Raw genomic sequence first — 15,421 nt, forward strand, 5'->3', positions numbered from 1 at the left:
AAGCTTTTTGTGCTTTTTATCCATGTGCTTATTATTATTATTATTATTATTATTATTACATTTTTCCTTTAAACCCAGTTATTATTTCCTCCCTGTCTTTTTTCTTATGATATACCATTATTACTATTATTATTATTATTATTATTATTATTATTAGAATACCACCTTTATGGTAGCAAACTTTTGTGATCACAGGTGCATTCTTCTTTCAAACAACACCAGTAAGACACCTGCAGAATACAATCCAGACCAGTAGAATGACCATTCAATAGATTGTGCACCTGCAACATTCAGGTACGAGGCAACTGTAGGTAGGTGTTGGTGTTTATATATATATATATATACATACAGATAGAAGTATGAATTTTAGTCATTTTCTCCACATGCTAGGTCCAGTTGACATTACACAGAGACATTTTTTCGTGAACAAAGACTCACCTTTGTAGTAGAACAGACAGAAATCAGCCAAGACGAACCACTTCCTCTTCCAAAGACGCATCCCGGAGCTGTCCTGCACAGAGAAAGAGGGATAAAGAGTGTAAGTAATGAATGAATGAATGAATGAATAATGAGACAGCAAGTAGCACCGATTGGAGAAGATAACAAGAAAGAGCGGACAGATATCTTAAATATAAAGAAAGGGAGGCGTAATGAGGAAGCTGTAGGGAGAGTTGGAAATATAGTGAAGGAAAGCGGACACGGTGAGGAAACAGAAGTAATGAAAATGAGGGAGTGAGAGAGGTGGATGTGAGCAGAGATGATCATTTGTCCTTGTTCAGTGGCTCGCTGGGCCTGCCACCGCTGCTTTACTGCCCACTTTGTCTTTTATGTCGCCTGGCTGAAAATGGTGCCATTTGAAGAGAGGAGAGGAGATCCAGAAAGGATGAAATCACCTCAAACGCAGATACATGCTTCCTCTTTGTAACTATGTGTGCAGATTTGAGAGGGATAACATGTCTGTTCCTGTCTATTTGTTTGTGACAGTGTGTATCTGTGGAGTTTGTGATAATGTGAGTGCTCCTGCCAGCATTTAGTGTTTTTCTAATTAAGATAGAATTGAACTTCACAAGTAATCTGTACATGTATATGAGTGTGTATGGCTGTGCATTGAGCTGTGTGTGCATTCCTGCCCGTCTGTATTTGTGTGTATGTGGCTCTGTGTGTGGTCATTAAAGTATAATTGCATCGCAGAAACATCGCTCGCTGTTTGTCTTGTACTGGGGCCAAGTGTTCTCCAGTGGGACGGTGCCAACTCCAGATATTTTAAGTATAACTTCAAAATACTCAAAGAGTATCCAGTAATAGATTGTCTGTGATCAACAGCAGGTGCTCTATATTGCCAAAGCAAAGGACATAAATCAAGGAAAAATAAAAGTAGGCCAGTGGAGGAAACGTTGCTGGAACATACAGGCTGGAGCTGGAACGCACCCCTTTGGTGTTTCAAAGACATGGGCACCTCAAGGCTAAATAAAGACAGTATTTCACTACAGATGTTCATACCAGTTATTTAAAGTAGGGGTCGACAGATTACCAGTCTGGCTGATTATCGGAGCCGATATGTGGCATTTTGACGATTATCTGTATCTTAAAGGACTATTATATTTATTGTAATGCTATAAAGTACAGTTCAGTTTAGAGCTGGAAATATTAGCTGAGTAATCAATTAGTCTGCAGGCATCTTTTCAGTGTGATCACCAGTAGTGTGATTCACCACTGCAGTATGACGTCGGGTCGTATTTCTCCAAAAGTTGAAGCTGTTAACACTTTTCATGTCAGGCCACTGCAGTTGTTTACTGACCACGTCTGCAACCCCAGCACCAAAGCCACAATGTACTACCCACATGCACATTAATGGGAGAAGTGGCATTTTTCCCCTGAACAGCAGATTTGGTGTGAATGCAGCCGAAGAGAAGAGCTGGTTTAAGAACTGGTGCTTCCTCCGCACTATAGGTGACTTTCTGCCTCCCAGGAAAGTTTTTGAAGCAGGAGTCAGTTCAACAAGGCTTCAACCTGCGTGACTGGCAACACAACAAAACTCTAGCAGGCAGGTAATTCAGAGTCTTAGTTTTGGAATATGGCAGTCCAGTTAATATAGTAAATGTCAGAAAAGCCACTGAAAATGTGATTATGCTACAATGATTATACTGAATGATTCAGTCTGTGTATGTGTGTGTGTGTGTGTGTGTCTGTGTGTCTGTGTGTGTGTGTATGTCCTCACCTGTTTGTACAGCCATCCTCGGACCACCACGGGGACATTGGGATTCCTTTTAATGGCCTGCTCTCTCTTCCCAAAGCTGTGCACTTTGCCACTGGACCGGGAGCCCTGAAACGCACAGACACACAGGTGACTTTCATAAGATTTAAGAAGACATCAATAACTGCGAATAGCTTGTAATGTCACACATGATATCAGTGATTTTATTGCATTTAAAGAGAATCTATTACAAATGTACGGGTGACTGAGAGATGATCGGTCTTATTACTCATCAGTCAGCTGTTACATGTTGAATTATCAGCTTGTTATCTGAGTTGCTCAGTAGCAAAGTTGTATGTAAGTTGCATGTCACACATGCGACCTGTGGTTAAAAAGCTTCTGTGTTTCACAGTAACTTAAATTTGGAAACAGGTCACCAGTGACTTACCAGACAATTCAGTCTGACTTACTTCGTAACTGAATGGACCTTTACACGCACCATTATTTCCTTTTTTTCAGGTACTTTCTGCCCCAATTGCTCCAAAATCACAGCCATTATTTGAGCACAACCAATTTTCCACTGGACCTCCGTGACGGTGCCAGCCATGGTTTCCATGACATTTGTCAGACATTAACAAAGCCTCTATAGATTATCAGGTAGGAGGCCAGAGAAGTGGGGCAGTGACCTGCAGGTTATTGGCTCGACTGCCAGACAGACACCCGCTAGGAAGTTTGGGTGAACCCAAGCAGCTCTCATCAAAGAGAGTGAGGCAAAGACTTTCAGTTGTTTCAGTGTCAATAATAACAAGCAGTAGCTGCATTGAGCAACCACAAGCATTGCTGATACGGCAACTTTTCCTGCATGAAGAAGTCAGGGGTCATGGTATAAAAGGGTAAACAGTCCGTCCCCAAAATAGCCACTGTATGTTCAAGTGTCCCCAGACACTGAATCTCTTCATTGTTTGATCGGTAACCATTGTAATTTTTCTGTCTTTGCCACATTTAAATTTGCGTTTTAATGACACTGGAGATGTTAAACTGTATATCCAAATATTTTAGGGAATATAAGAACACAAATTCTGAAAGAAATATCTGCTTCTTCTGTGCAGGGTCATTGGAGAGCCTGTTCCAGCTTACAATTAGTGAGAGGAAGGCAGGATCAACCTATCTGGTAGCACCTGAGCAAAAATAAAAACTTGGCCCAAGTTTGTTCATCTGTATATGAATGGTATATGATTTGTGAGTGTGTAAAGCACAAACTGATTTAGTGAATTCATCATGTATGGACTGAAACAATAATATAATAATAATTAGTTTTGTACTGATGAAATCTCAAAGATTGGATTCAGGCCTGATCAAGTCATTTTTGAACTGATCTGTAACGGCTACATTGAGCTATATAAAGAGAGCCTGATACAGCCCTTTCCAAGCTTTCATGAAGGCAACGAAAAAAGTGCAGCTGTCGTCAAATTTCCCAACTTTCCATCTCTCCTCCACTCTGCACTGCCCATCGCCGAACACCACACACCATAAACTACAGCAAAATGCAGATCAGTATGTTGAGTTTTGTTATTTACCTATAAGTTATGAGCACTCGTGTCTTTCTGTGTGAGATTCGTCAATGGCGCGCCTTTTCAGGTCGGGCTCAGCCCCTCCTCTGAGAGGAAACCGCGGAAATGCAAGTGGTTATAAACTAATGATGCCTAATAAACTGAAAAAATGAGGGCCTCATTAGAGAACAATGTTTGAACTAAGGAAATTATGAAATTACAGAGTTGTTGCCTTAAAGCGAGATTAGGTAACTTTTGATGGATTTGTAAATTAACTGTTCATTGTATTAAATGTCATAAAATGTGATGACGGCCTTGAAAGGGTCGGCTAAGTCTAATGACAGGAGCAAAGGGTGGGAGTCAGGTGGAACAGTATAAAGTGCATCAAAGTCTGCATAGGGAGGTCACTCAGGAGACTGCTGTTTGTGTCCCGTCAGACAACAAAAGCCAATGTTGAGTTATTTTAACAACATAACAAAGCGTGTCACGTGACATACAACATGTTGCTTTACTTTAGAAACCAACATACTTATTTTTAAGCAATGATCTTTTTTCTTAACCTAACCAGGAAGTGTTGGTGCAGCTGCAACTGTTTCTCAATGTTAACCACAAGTTTAAAACAGCAACAGTTAATGTCATATATGACCTGTTATGTCCTTTATGTTTGACACCAGTGGGGTTCTATTTTAGAAAACGCTCCTGTGGGTCATGCTCATAAATATATAATAATAACTAGTATAATAATAACTTGATACTAGACCCTAAGACGGCACCTTTTCAGTCTACATGAGCCGCTTGCCTGGTGCATACACCCAGGAAAAATTCTAACATTAGTTCCACGCTATGTGGCCCGCTAAATGTGCGCAGTCCGCCATCAAGTTCCCCCTCGGCACATAGACTTTATATTGTGATGATGACACCAAATCGATTTTCCCAGCACGAGGAAAATATAACTCTATGCATCAAAAAGTCATAAAAGGAGTCGTAATTGACCTTTGATGCAGTTCAAGGTGTCCGTCAACAGTTTTACAGACGTCTCTTCACAATGGTGTTCTATGGAGAAAGCACCTGGGGGCCTGGTTGTATGAAAAGGAGGGAACAAATGATTTATGTGGTAATAAGGGTGAGAGTACTTGTTGGTTCCAGCCCACTAAAATATAATTCTGCCAACCGTATAAATGTACAACATCTGAGGCACAGGCATCATTTTGTCTTTCATTACCAACATTAAAGAAATGCATGGGTGCTGGTTGTCTCTCACTCTCAGCAAACATTCTTGCATTATTATTGTGTTCGTGTGTGCGTGCCTGTTGTATAAGCCAGCAAACATACTTATACAGCGTGCACATATTCATGAAATCTCATTACACCATCCTCTTTTCTGAAACCTCAGAAGAAAGACTACTCCCCCTGGCACTGCAAACACACACACACACACACACACACACACACACACACAAACACACAAATACCCTGCCACCTTCGTCACACTGCTATTATAATTTAAGATTCGGTGTGACGGCTGCGTGCGTGTGTATATGGACTGGCAGCAGCACTGGGAGGCATCCACAGCTGGAAAACAGCAAATACACTCGCTAATTAGAGGGAAGCTGGTTGGCCAAGCATGATGCAAAGACGCAGAGCGGCTCCACTACTGTCACATCGGAGTCCCTTATCTGTAAATATACAGTATGTGTATGTCCGTGCATGCTTAATGTGTTTGTCTCTGCCTGTATATGTGTGTGTGTGTGTGATGCAGTGAGCTATTTTTAGGCTGAGGGTAATTCTGTGGAAAAGGCTGTGGTCCCTGCTGCAAAGTAGCACTCTGTCTTGTAGGTGAGCGACTCAGGTTTCAGAGCAGCTATTTGCTACATTAATGGCACACGATCAGACAACCTCAGAGCCTGGAGAGACCAGTCTGAGACCTGGAGGCTGCTGGTTCAAATTCCCAGCCAGATGAGAATTATCTGGGAGTTGGAGGTAATTAAACAAGGGTAGTGCTATTCCCTCCCTTTAGAAACCTGGTGGAGGTGTACTTACACGAGACACCTAATCCAAATCTGTTCAAGTGGATCTGATCAGTGGTTAACAGCAGCTGAGTGTAGCTGAACATGGCAGCTCCTGAGAGTCAATCTGGGTTACTTTTAGTGCTGAAATGATTAGCCAAAGCTCAAATTGAAACTAAGCATCAAAAACAGAAGGCATTATACATATATATAATATATGTGTATATATATATATATGTGTATATATATATATATATATATATACATATATATATATATATATATATATTTATATTGCATACCTCCCAAACCAAGTTGCATTCTCACCAAAGTGGAAGAAAAGTAAAATCAAAATATTAGAAACAGAAAAATCACCGAAAGGATTGAGATCAAAAGATGTGTGTTGATCAAACTAATGCACATGGCTGCATTAGGAGGCAGAAAAGATGCCTTAACAGCACTAGTTAAGAGGGAGTGTCAGTCACTCTTTTTTTTATTTAAATTCTGTTAAAGGCAATAAAGTTAATACAGGAACTTAAATTTTAGACCTTTAAGTGACAAACTAATCCTTCAACCTATCACCATCCAACGAAACATAGGCTGATTATTAATCGTGCTATGTGCTGGCTCAAAGTGGCACTTTATGTTAAATAGCAGAGAGAGCTATTTTCAAATACTGAGGCAAGGAACTGAGGAGGCTCATAAAGCAGCATAAATTCATAACTGAACAGAGACACAACAGGAACTCCTAAATGAAATTAACTTTGATAAATCCCAAAAAAATCTTGCGCAGACTGGTTATGAACACAACATCACTAAATATGCATCCAGTGACAGAGAACACAAGTGCTCAAAGGAGAATTGTGACAGATAAGTCGTGGGAGAAATTGTATGATTTCTGTCTCTGCGCTCCCTCTGATGTTTCGACAGAGGCGGAATGGATGTGACTTATTCAAACTGTGGATTCATTTCTTGATGGTGGCGTGCTATGCAAGGGGGACACGAATGACTCATCTTTCCTTTGAGACAAGATTCTTTTGTTAAGAGTTTTTCCTGTCAGGCTGACGCTTCTGCACTATTTTGCTGTTGTTGGATGGCAGGGGTGATGAGCCAGAGCACCTGGGAGGGCTGCATGCCAGGAAAACATGGGGTGTGGAAATGGCGACGGGCCATCGTGATAGATGCCCTGTCATCTCTGTACTGCATCCGATGACACATGTTCAATCTTAGTCCCGCGGCACCTGTTGATGGGCCAGGATGAGATTTCACGCCACTGTGGAGCTGTGCATGTGCATGCATGCGAGTGAGTGAAAGGGGGTGTAAGATATAGACTGAAAGAAAGAAAAGTGACAGAGAGAGGAGTGAGCCAAGGGAAATGTAAGAAAAAATAAAGACTGAAAGAGATTCTTTCCAGTTCTTACCTATGCAACTTCATATTTCATAAAACCACATCACAAAGAGTGTAAACTGCGTGTGATCTGCATTTGGAAGCTCAAATTAGAACTTGTCAGCATTGTTTATGCTGAATCACTTTGGTGAATTTCATAATTTTATTGGCAACAGCACAATGCCGGAGCCAATGACAGCCTGAAGGGCAACCAGACACAAAGGGAAAAGTGAAAAAAAAAGCACAGGCTTCTAAACAAAAGTAATTGTGTCTTGTTTTATTGTTACTCTTCACACGTTTTTACGACGTCCCTATTGGATGATATTGGCTTGTGTGTGGGTTGTATTCTACAGCAAATATGAGCAGTGATATAAAGCAAATTTGACATGAACAGCATTGTAGAATTCAACATGAAGACCTGTAATGTCAAAGCCAGGGAAAAGGCAAAACAGATGAACAGAGGATTTTCTATTTTTTCTAAGGAATTGATAAACTGAAACGTCAACTCAAAATTTATATTATATTTATATTATTATAAATTAATATTAATTTAGTATGCAGCCATTCTAGTGGCTCTGTGGGGTTATATTTTAGCACAGTTCTGCTTTGAGCTGAATGCTGACACACTTGCAATGACAATACTACCATGTTTGTGTTAAGCGGGTATAATGTTTACCATGCTCACCACTTTTTGCATGTAAGAGGGCAACAGTTGCTGATAAGCACACAGCGGCAACCTCCAGGGCTGAAAAATTAAGCCAACATTGAAGTGCAAAAAACTGCAGTTCCTCTAATGGCCACTTGAGGCTTCAAAAATGAATCAATCATCATAGACCCCCCAATGTCCAAATGTCTAGTTTAAAAAAAAAAAGAAAAGTTAAGGTCTCTAAGGTCTCATAATTCTTTTTAATATAATGCATTCTTTTACATTTTAAACCTTTTGAAACCTGGAATGATATCACATTTTTTGAGCTGCATTCAAAAGTTAAATGTCTGAAACCTAAGCAAATTGGTTTAATTTCTTTTGAAAACATGGGAAACAAGGAAATTGGCAACTTTGCAAAAAAAAAAAGTTCTAGAAATTGCTAGAAATTAGTAGATTTTGTTTTTTTAAAGCTAGGGGAAAAATTCCAGGAAGCAATAATTATAATTATCAAAATTCTAAATTTAAGATTAAGTTACAGATTTATTTTTTTTTAATTATGAACTTTTCATCTTTGTCATCTCCTTGTTTTGCTTCTTTCCTTTCTTTCCTTTTCTTATTTTTGTAATTTTTTAAAAATATTTTTGCTTACCTTCAGACTACCTATACACTAAGGCTTAATGTTATGGATCACTAAGGGCGCTGCTGCTCTGAGTGACAGACTGTTTGCTATTCATTACGCCATACATTGTGTGACTGGCAGTAAACACAAAGTACAGCTGCGACTTTTGCAGGTATTTGGTCATACACAAAAAACTGAAAAAAAGGAAGCCCAATACAAACAAAACAAACACATTTTGGAAAAAAATCTCTTTAAAAGTTAAGACATCAGCAAAGTGATTATAATTCATCTTGAGAAGGACATGAATATCTTTACCGTACCTCCAGCCTGCACAAAATTGATGGACACAACAGAAAAACATCGACCACTGCCATCCGTGAATCTCGTCTTTTTTGCTGATAAGCTAATGGCGGTCAACAAGGGGAATATTGGCATATAAATCAGCGCATCCCCACTACTAATCAAGATGGAGTTGAAAAGTTACTTTAATGCCAAGGTGACAAATTGTCAGCTGTTAAATGCCTGAAAATAATGAGATTCCCAGTTCATCAATAAAACGTCTAAAACAATGCCGCCTTCTAAAGGAAAACAACTTCTCTGGACCCCTTTCTGTGAGACAGACAGGTAGGAGTCAGTTGTAATTTCATCACTACTACCTGCCTGTGCCTGAATCTGAGCTGAACCTGCATCCATCGCCTCCTACCCTCCACCCCCAACTCTCCCTTCAATTCAGCCCCACATTTTCATTACTGCGGGCCTGTCTAATCTCCTACTCATCATCATCCACCATCAAAAGCTGTCACGACTTGGGTAAAAAACGCTGCTAACCAGGTCAATCAGTGGCTACAAATAAGATCAGTGGCTCTATTACTTTCTACCCGACTACTACTATTAATACTACTACTTTATTCATATACTTTAGATCTCATCTGGACATGGAACACAACAAGTGCAAGCATGAAAAGATATTTCGGCATAAATATTGATGATATTGTGGTTAAACAAGAGCAAAAAATGATAATAGTAATAATAAAATTAATTCCTGACTTTCACAGTCAGTATTTTAAAAATGAAAGTGTTTACTAACCTAAATGCCTCAGGCAGGATTCCCCACAGTCTAGATAGCCTGTTGGCTAAAGCACACCTGTCAGCTTCAGGACAGAGTCTGTCAGAGGAGTCTGACAATCTCAGACTGGGCTCTGCCTCGTGAGGAAGGACTCTGTGATTACCATTTTGACAACAGATTACCACATTAGTCCGTTTGAGTCTACCCATCAAAACAATTAATGTTAGCAAACAGGACCAGTCCTGGGGAGTTCAGTCAGCTCCTGCAGTCGTCTAGACTGCATTTCAGCTTTGCACTGTGTGTTTGTTCTTCAAACAAGAACATTTCTTTTAACAAGAAAAGCTGATCTATGAAAGACAGAGCTTGAGGTTTTGGAGGTTTTCATAACAGCCAGGGGTGAACACATTTAAAGGCAAAACATGAAAAAGAGATCTCTGATGAAAGAGTTAAAAACCATGGGGGATATGCATTTTTTGACAACTGATTAAGTGTTAAAGCAAAGTTCATTTAGCCTCCGTCATTTACTATCCATCCTCTGCTCTTTTCTGTTTTATATCATTTATTTTTTTAATCAAGATGCAAACTGTTTGCTATATTACTAATATTCATAGCAGGTTCAATGGCTTTTGCTGTGATGTTCTGCTCTTGGTATTTTCCATTAGACAGCAGTAACCCAGTGCCAGTGGTCAGTGTGATAGTGCTGAAGGCTGAAGACATGGACCAAAATCTACCAAAACAATCGGAAACTGTATTTGCTGCTAGAGGACTACATGGTCTGCCTTTAAAGAGCTTAAAACTTAATGCAAATGAGTTATCTTTCTAAATCATTCTCATTATTGGGTAAAGCCGTGATCATATGAAACTCACTCTGCTTTTCTAATAAAATGAAACGTCAGATTTAATTTCACTCAAAATTACACAGGAAATTTCCAACACATACTGCGAGCCAAAAGGGGAAATTAGTAAGCAGGACCGTTTTACATTTATTTGTAAACCAAATTGAAAGTAATTAAATATTGATTTGTGGCCAAAGGCCAACGAAACTGAGGAGTGAAGAAAGCCGGATGAACACCTGAGCGGGCTGCTGCAAAGAGCGCTACGTGGGTCAGTGGAAGCCAAGTTAAACCTGTTTGGGGAGATCGTGTATGAAGAATGAAGCAACAGGTATGGCGAGGTGACCATCAGAGAAGCAGCCCCAAGGACAAAGGGGAGGAGAGAGAAAGAGATCGATGACCTGGTGGCAAACAGAAGGCAGCTCCGCAAGCGTTGGAGGAAAGCAGAGGAGTTTGAGAGGGAGGGCTTGAAAGTTCTCTGGGATGAGATCAGAACACGTCTTGCCCACCTACGGAGGGCAGAGCGCATCCGAAGACGGAGGAAAAGGAAAGAAAAGGAAAGATCAAGTTTCTTCAGGAATCCATTCCAGCATGCGCGAGGGCTCCTTGAGGAGAAGACGAGTGGAACCCTGGATGTCTCCAAAGAAGAACTGGAGGAATACATCCGTGCTCAATACAGTGACCCGGCAAGGAACAAGCCCCTAGGCTCACCAGGGTATGTGCCCAGGCCCCCAGAACCATCAGCCCTTTTCAATACATCACCACCCAAACTCTGTGAGGTCACGCAGGTGGTCCAGAGGGCAAGATCTGCATCAGCACCAGGCCCAAATGGGATACCGTACAAGTTCTATAGGAACTGCCCGGGAGTGCGGAGGCTCTTATGGACCCTGTTAAGAGTCATCTGGACCAAGCAGAGCATACCATCTGAGTGGAAAAGGGCAGTGGCTGTGTATATTCCCAAGCAACAAAATGCCAAGACCATCGGGCAGTTCAGGAGCATAGCCCTACTAAATGTGGAGGGGAAAATATTTTTCTCCGTCATGGCAAGAAGGATGACCACCTACCTGATGGACAACAACTACGTAGACACCAGCTGCCAGAAAGCCGGAGTTCCGGGTTTCCCTGGGTGCGTGGAACATGCTTTGTTGATTTGGGACCAGATTCAGACCACCAAGAGGGAGAAGAAGAAAGACCTGCATGTTGTATGGCTGGACCTAGCCAATGCATACGGGTCAGTGCCACACCAGCTCATAGCATACGCCCTAGACTTCTTCTACATCCCGGATAACATCAAGACCATGATCATGAATTACTTCCAGGACATGCACATGTGCTTTGCACTGAAGAAGTTCATCACTGGTTGGCAACAACTAGAAGTCGGGATTGCAATGGGATGCTCCATCTCCCCTATCCTCTTTGTAGCAGCCTTTGAGGTTATCCTGATTGGGGCCAGGCAGGTGGTGGGAGGTGTCCGGTTGCCTGCAGGTCAGAGGCTTCCCCCCCTAAGGAGCTATATGGATGATATCACCTGCCTGCTACGAACTGCCCCATGCACATCCAGACTTCTGAAGAGGCTGGACGAGCTGATTGGCTGGGCAAGGATGAGGTTCAAGTCTCAGAAGTCCAGGAGCCTGTCGCTGCGGAAAGGGGAGAGGAATGACAGAGTCACCTTTACCATCGGCGGCGAAGACATCCCCCTCATTGTGGACCAGCCCATCCGAAGCCTGGGAAGACTATATACATCTGGTCTCTCAGACAAGGATATGGGAAAAACCATCCTTCAGCAGTTGTCAGAAGGCCTGGCAAAGATCGACGCAAGCCAGTTACCCGGAAAGCACAAGGTGTGGTGCTATCACTTCACCCTGTACCCAAGGGTGATGTGGCCTCTAAAACTGTGTGAAGTCACCTCATCAGCCGTAAACAAGATGGAGGCAAAAGCCAACGCCTTCATCCGCAAATGGCTCGGGCTATCACGGTGTTTCTTAGCAGCTGGCCTCTACGGTTGGAACTCAATACAGTTACCCCTGAAATCCATCACCCTGGGCTATAGGCAGGAGAAGGCCCGACTGGTGATGGAACTAAGGGACTCTGCCGGCAAGACTGTAGCAGGAGCAGACGTCAGAGTTGCAACTGGAAGGAAATGGAGGGCTGCCCACAACCTCCTGCAACACCAGGAGGTTGTGGGCATGGTCCAAACAGGGCGGGCAGGCCTTGGATGGAGTGATCCACCCAGGTTATGGTCCAAGGCAAACAAGAAGGAGAGGAAAGACCTTGTTGTTGCAGAGGTCATGAGAGTGGCACAGGAAGAACTCAGAGTGAAGTCTGGCGCAGGGGCAGCAGGGGCGGTGGACTACCTGGGAGGGTGTCGTAAGCCGAGCAATCAACTGGGCAGACTTTTGGAAACTGCCACAAGCTTGACTCAGTTTCCTCATTAGAGCGACCTACGACACGCTCCCGAGCCCTCTAAATCTCCAGCAGTGGTTTGGAACAGAGCAATCCTGTGACCTCTGCGGGACCATCAATGCATCACTCCAGCATGTCCTGTCAGGATGTAAAACAGCACTGACTCAAGGTCGATTCACATGGCGGCATGACCAAGTGCTCAGGAAGCTGGCAGAGGTGCTGGAGAAAAGTCGGCAGGAGGCGAATATCCAGATTCCATCAAGGAGCCAACAGAGGATCCACTTCCACAGGCAGGGGGAACCCGCAGATCACCCCAGCAAGAGTGCACCATCCTCCAAGTTGTTAACACCAGGGGCGGAGTGGAAGATGAAAGTGGACCTTGGCCCACAGCTCCGGTTCCCACAGGAAATCTGTTCCACCACCCTAAGACCCGACGTGGTACTGTGGTCCGCAGCTGTGAAGTCAGTACTGCTGATAGAGTTGACAGTCCCATGGGAGGAGGGACTGGAAGCTGCCTATGAGAGGAAGATGGCGAAATACGCAGACCTGGTCGCAGAGTGCAGAGAAAGCGGATGGCAAGCAAGGACGTACCCGGTGGAGGTGGGAGTCAGGTGCTTTGTTGGCAGCTCCACGCCACGCATGCTTAGAGACGTGGGACTACGGGGAGCAAGGCTGAGCAAAGCCACCAAAGAACTGTCGGAGGAAGCAGAGAAAGCCAGCCACTGGCTCTGGCTGAGACGACGAGAAAAGTCTTGGGGGGGAACATCAACATAGGTTGAGCTGCATGGGGTGTCAGGGAGACATCCCTGTACACTGGCCCGCCACTGGGAGATGTTCTGGGTTAAGGGGCGAAACGTCAGTAAGCAGTGGTCCCCAGCTGAAGACCCTGCAGCTCAACCTGTTCCTTGATATGCCGTCAGGTTTAGGCCTGGCTCAGGGAAGCGGACGCCCCTGCCATGCACAAGTCCTCCTTTGGCACCGTTGGAGGTGCGCCAGGCTTAAGGCCAAGCGGATATACCACCACCCTGTATGTAATAATGTGAGGAAGACAGAGGTTTTTAAGCAAAATGGATTTGGTGCTGTGAAAGCAGACCAAGTACAGTGCAACAATGTGTAAATTCTGTTGACTCTGGCTTGATAGTACTCTATCAAGATGAAAACATAGACACAGGATAGGCCCTGTGTATGGCCATGGTCCAGTGCATCTAGCCGCACACAGAATACATCGTATGTAGTTTGATACACAAACCATAGTTCAAAAATGTGATTTCTGCCCGGAAACTTGAAAAGTTATAAACTGTTAGCAATACATGCTAAGGTCAGCAAATTGGTGTGTGAGTCAGTCACACTATGGTGAGAGCAAATAAAATGGCAGAGCGGCAGGTTCCCAGTCAGCTGCCACAGCAACGGGGAGAGAGATGTGTATCAGAAGAGGACAGTGCGTTGGCATTGCTCCACTGCTGAAGGGTCTGTGAATAGAAATACATCCAACGTGCTGGCACTCTTTCAACGGCATCACCCAGATGTGCGGAGCAACAGGATGATAAATGTTTGGGGGTTTTAATGTTTACATAGAGCCATGGTGGAACACCTTTAACTCATTTTTTGGAATTTTCATATAAGATGCTTTTTAGTTTTACTGACTGCCATGTCTTGCTGACTTTGGGTCAATTGTTTGTGTAATACAGACGTGTTTGAAATGTTACGTATTTGTACAATGAAAATAGTTTACCAAAGTTGCCAGTGGGCAAAATGTTACCTCAGTGCAGGAGGATTGTGTGTTTCTTTGACACCTCTACTACTGTCTGTTCAAGGTAAATGAAAATAAACATATTCCTATGCATTTGGTCTTTTCTCCCACTGTAACAAACCCAAACCAAACTGGGATCTGAACTGAATCATGACTCTTTTGTAGCATTTGACCCCTACAAGGAGTCATCCATAAATTTAGATTCACAACCACAGCGAAATGACCCTAAACCACACAAACACACAGACTGACCTTGGAGGCGGTGGTTGTGTCCACAGTGGAGGAGGTAATGGTAGTGGAGGCCTCGCTGACGGTGGTGCTGGAGAGCTGCTCACCCCCAGGTTTGGACATCATGGAAGCACCCTGCGGCCTGGACAAGAACACACACACACAGATAGGGTAAACACACCTTTTTCTAATCTGATAATGCGTTTACATAAAGTAAATCTGCTTTTTAAGGGCTGGGTGGTTACACCTATTGTGCAACAATGCTGCACTGCACAATACTGCACAATACTGCACCTGACTGTGAACTCTGAGGGTGTGGTGATTCTTTATTACAGTTTAGTGGACTGTCTATTATTGAGAAAGAAGGGAATGAGAAAAAGGATAGAGAGGAATCCATTGTGGTCATTAAACCTAATGGCGCTAAAAAAAAATTCCATTTAAGTTTCACAATCATCTGTTATTCATCTGCATCTCTGTTGTTGGTGAAATCTCAGTCTGACCTTCCAACTCCTTTCAAATGGTTTCTTGTTTGGTTATAACAGGTGTGAGTTACAGCTTATTATTGGCATCCAGTCCCTTTTTAAAAGACCCATGTAAAGTAACTATGCATGTAAAATAACTGAGAGATTAAGGAGGAAAGGATGGATTACCTAGGACAAATCCCAGGTGAGTGTGTGTGTGTGTGTGTGTGTGTGTGTGTGTGTGTGTGTGTGTGTGTGTGTGTGTGTGTGTGTGTGGC

The 15,421-nt window shown here is 42.9% G+C and overlaps 1 protein-coding gene across 7 annotated transcripts in view; it reads right to left on the minus strand.

The window, feature by feature from the left end:
* Positions 1-15,421, minus strand: part of LOC121949780 (pleckstrin homology domain-containing family A member 7-like) — a 178,519-nt gene that overhangs the window by 51,407 nt on the left and 111,691 nt on the right. For all 7 annotated transcript variants that reach the window (XM_088080226.1, XM_088080229.1, XM_042495539.2 and 4 more), the window contains 3 exons: positions 14,707-14,824; positions 2,219-2,323; positions 439-511 (listed from right to left, as the gene is read on the minus strand). In XM_088080226.1, the coding sequence (XP_087936352.1) occupies positions 439-511; positions 2,219-2,323; positions 14,707-14,824 (296 nt within the window). The remainder of the gene's footprint in view (positions 1-438; positions 512-2,218; positions 2,324-14,706; positions 14,825-15,421) is intronic.

This window comes from Plectropomus leopardus, chromosome 7, assembly GCF_026936395.1.
Source record: "Plectropomus leopardus strain MGB_pleo_1.0 chromosome 7, ASM2693639v1, whole genome shotgun sequence".
Lineage (NCBI taxonomy): Eukaryota > Metazoa > Chordata > Actinopteri > Perciformes > Serranidae > Plectropomus > Plectropomus leopardus.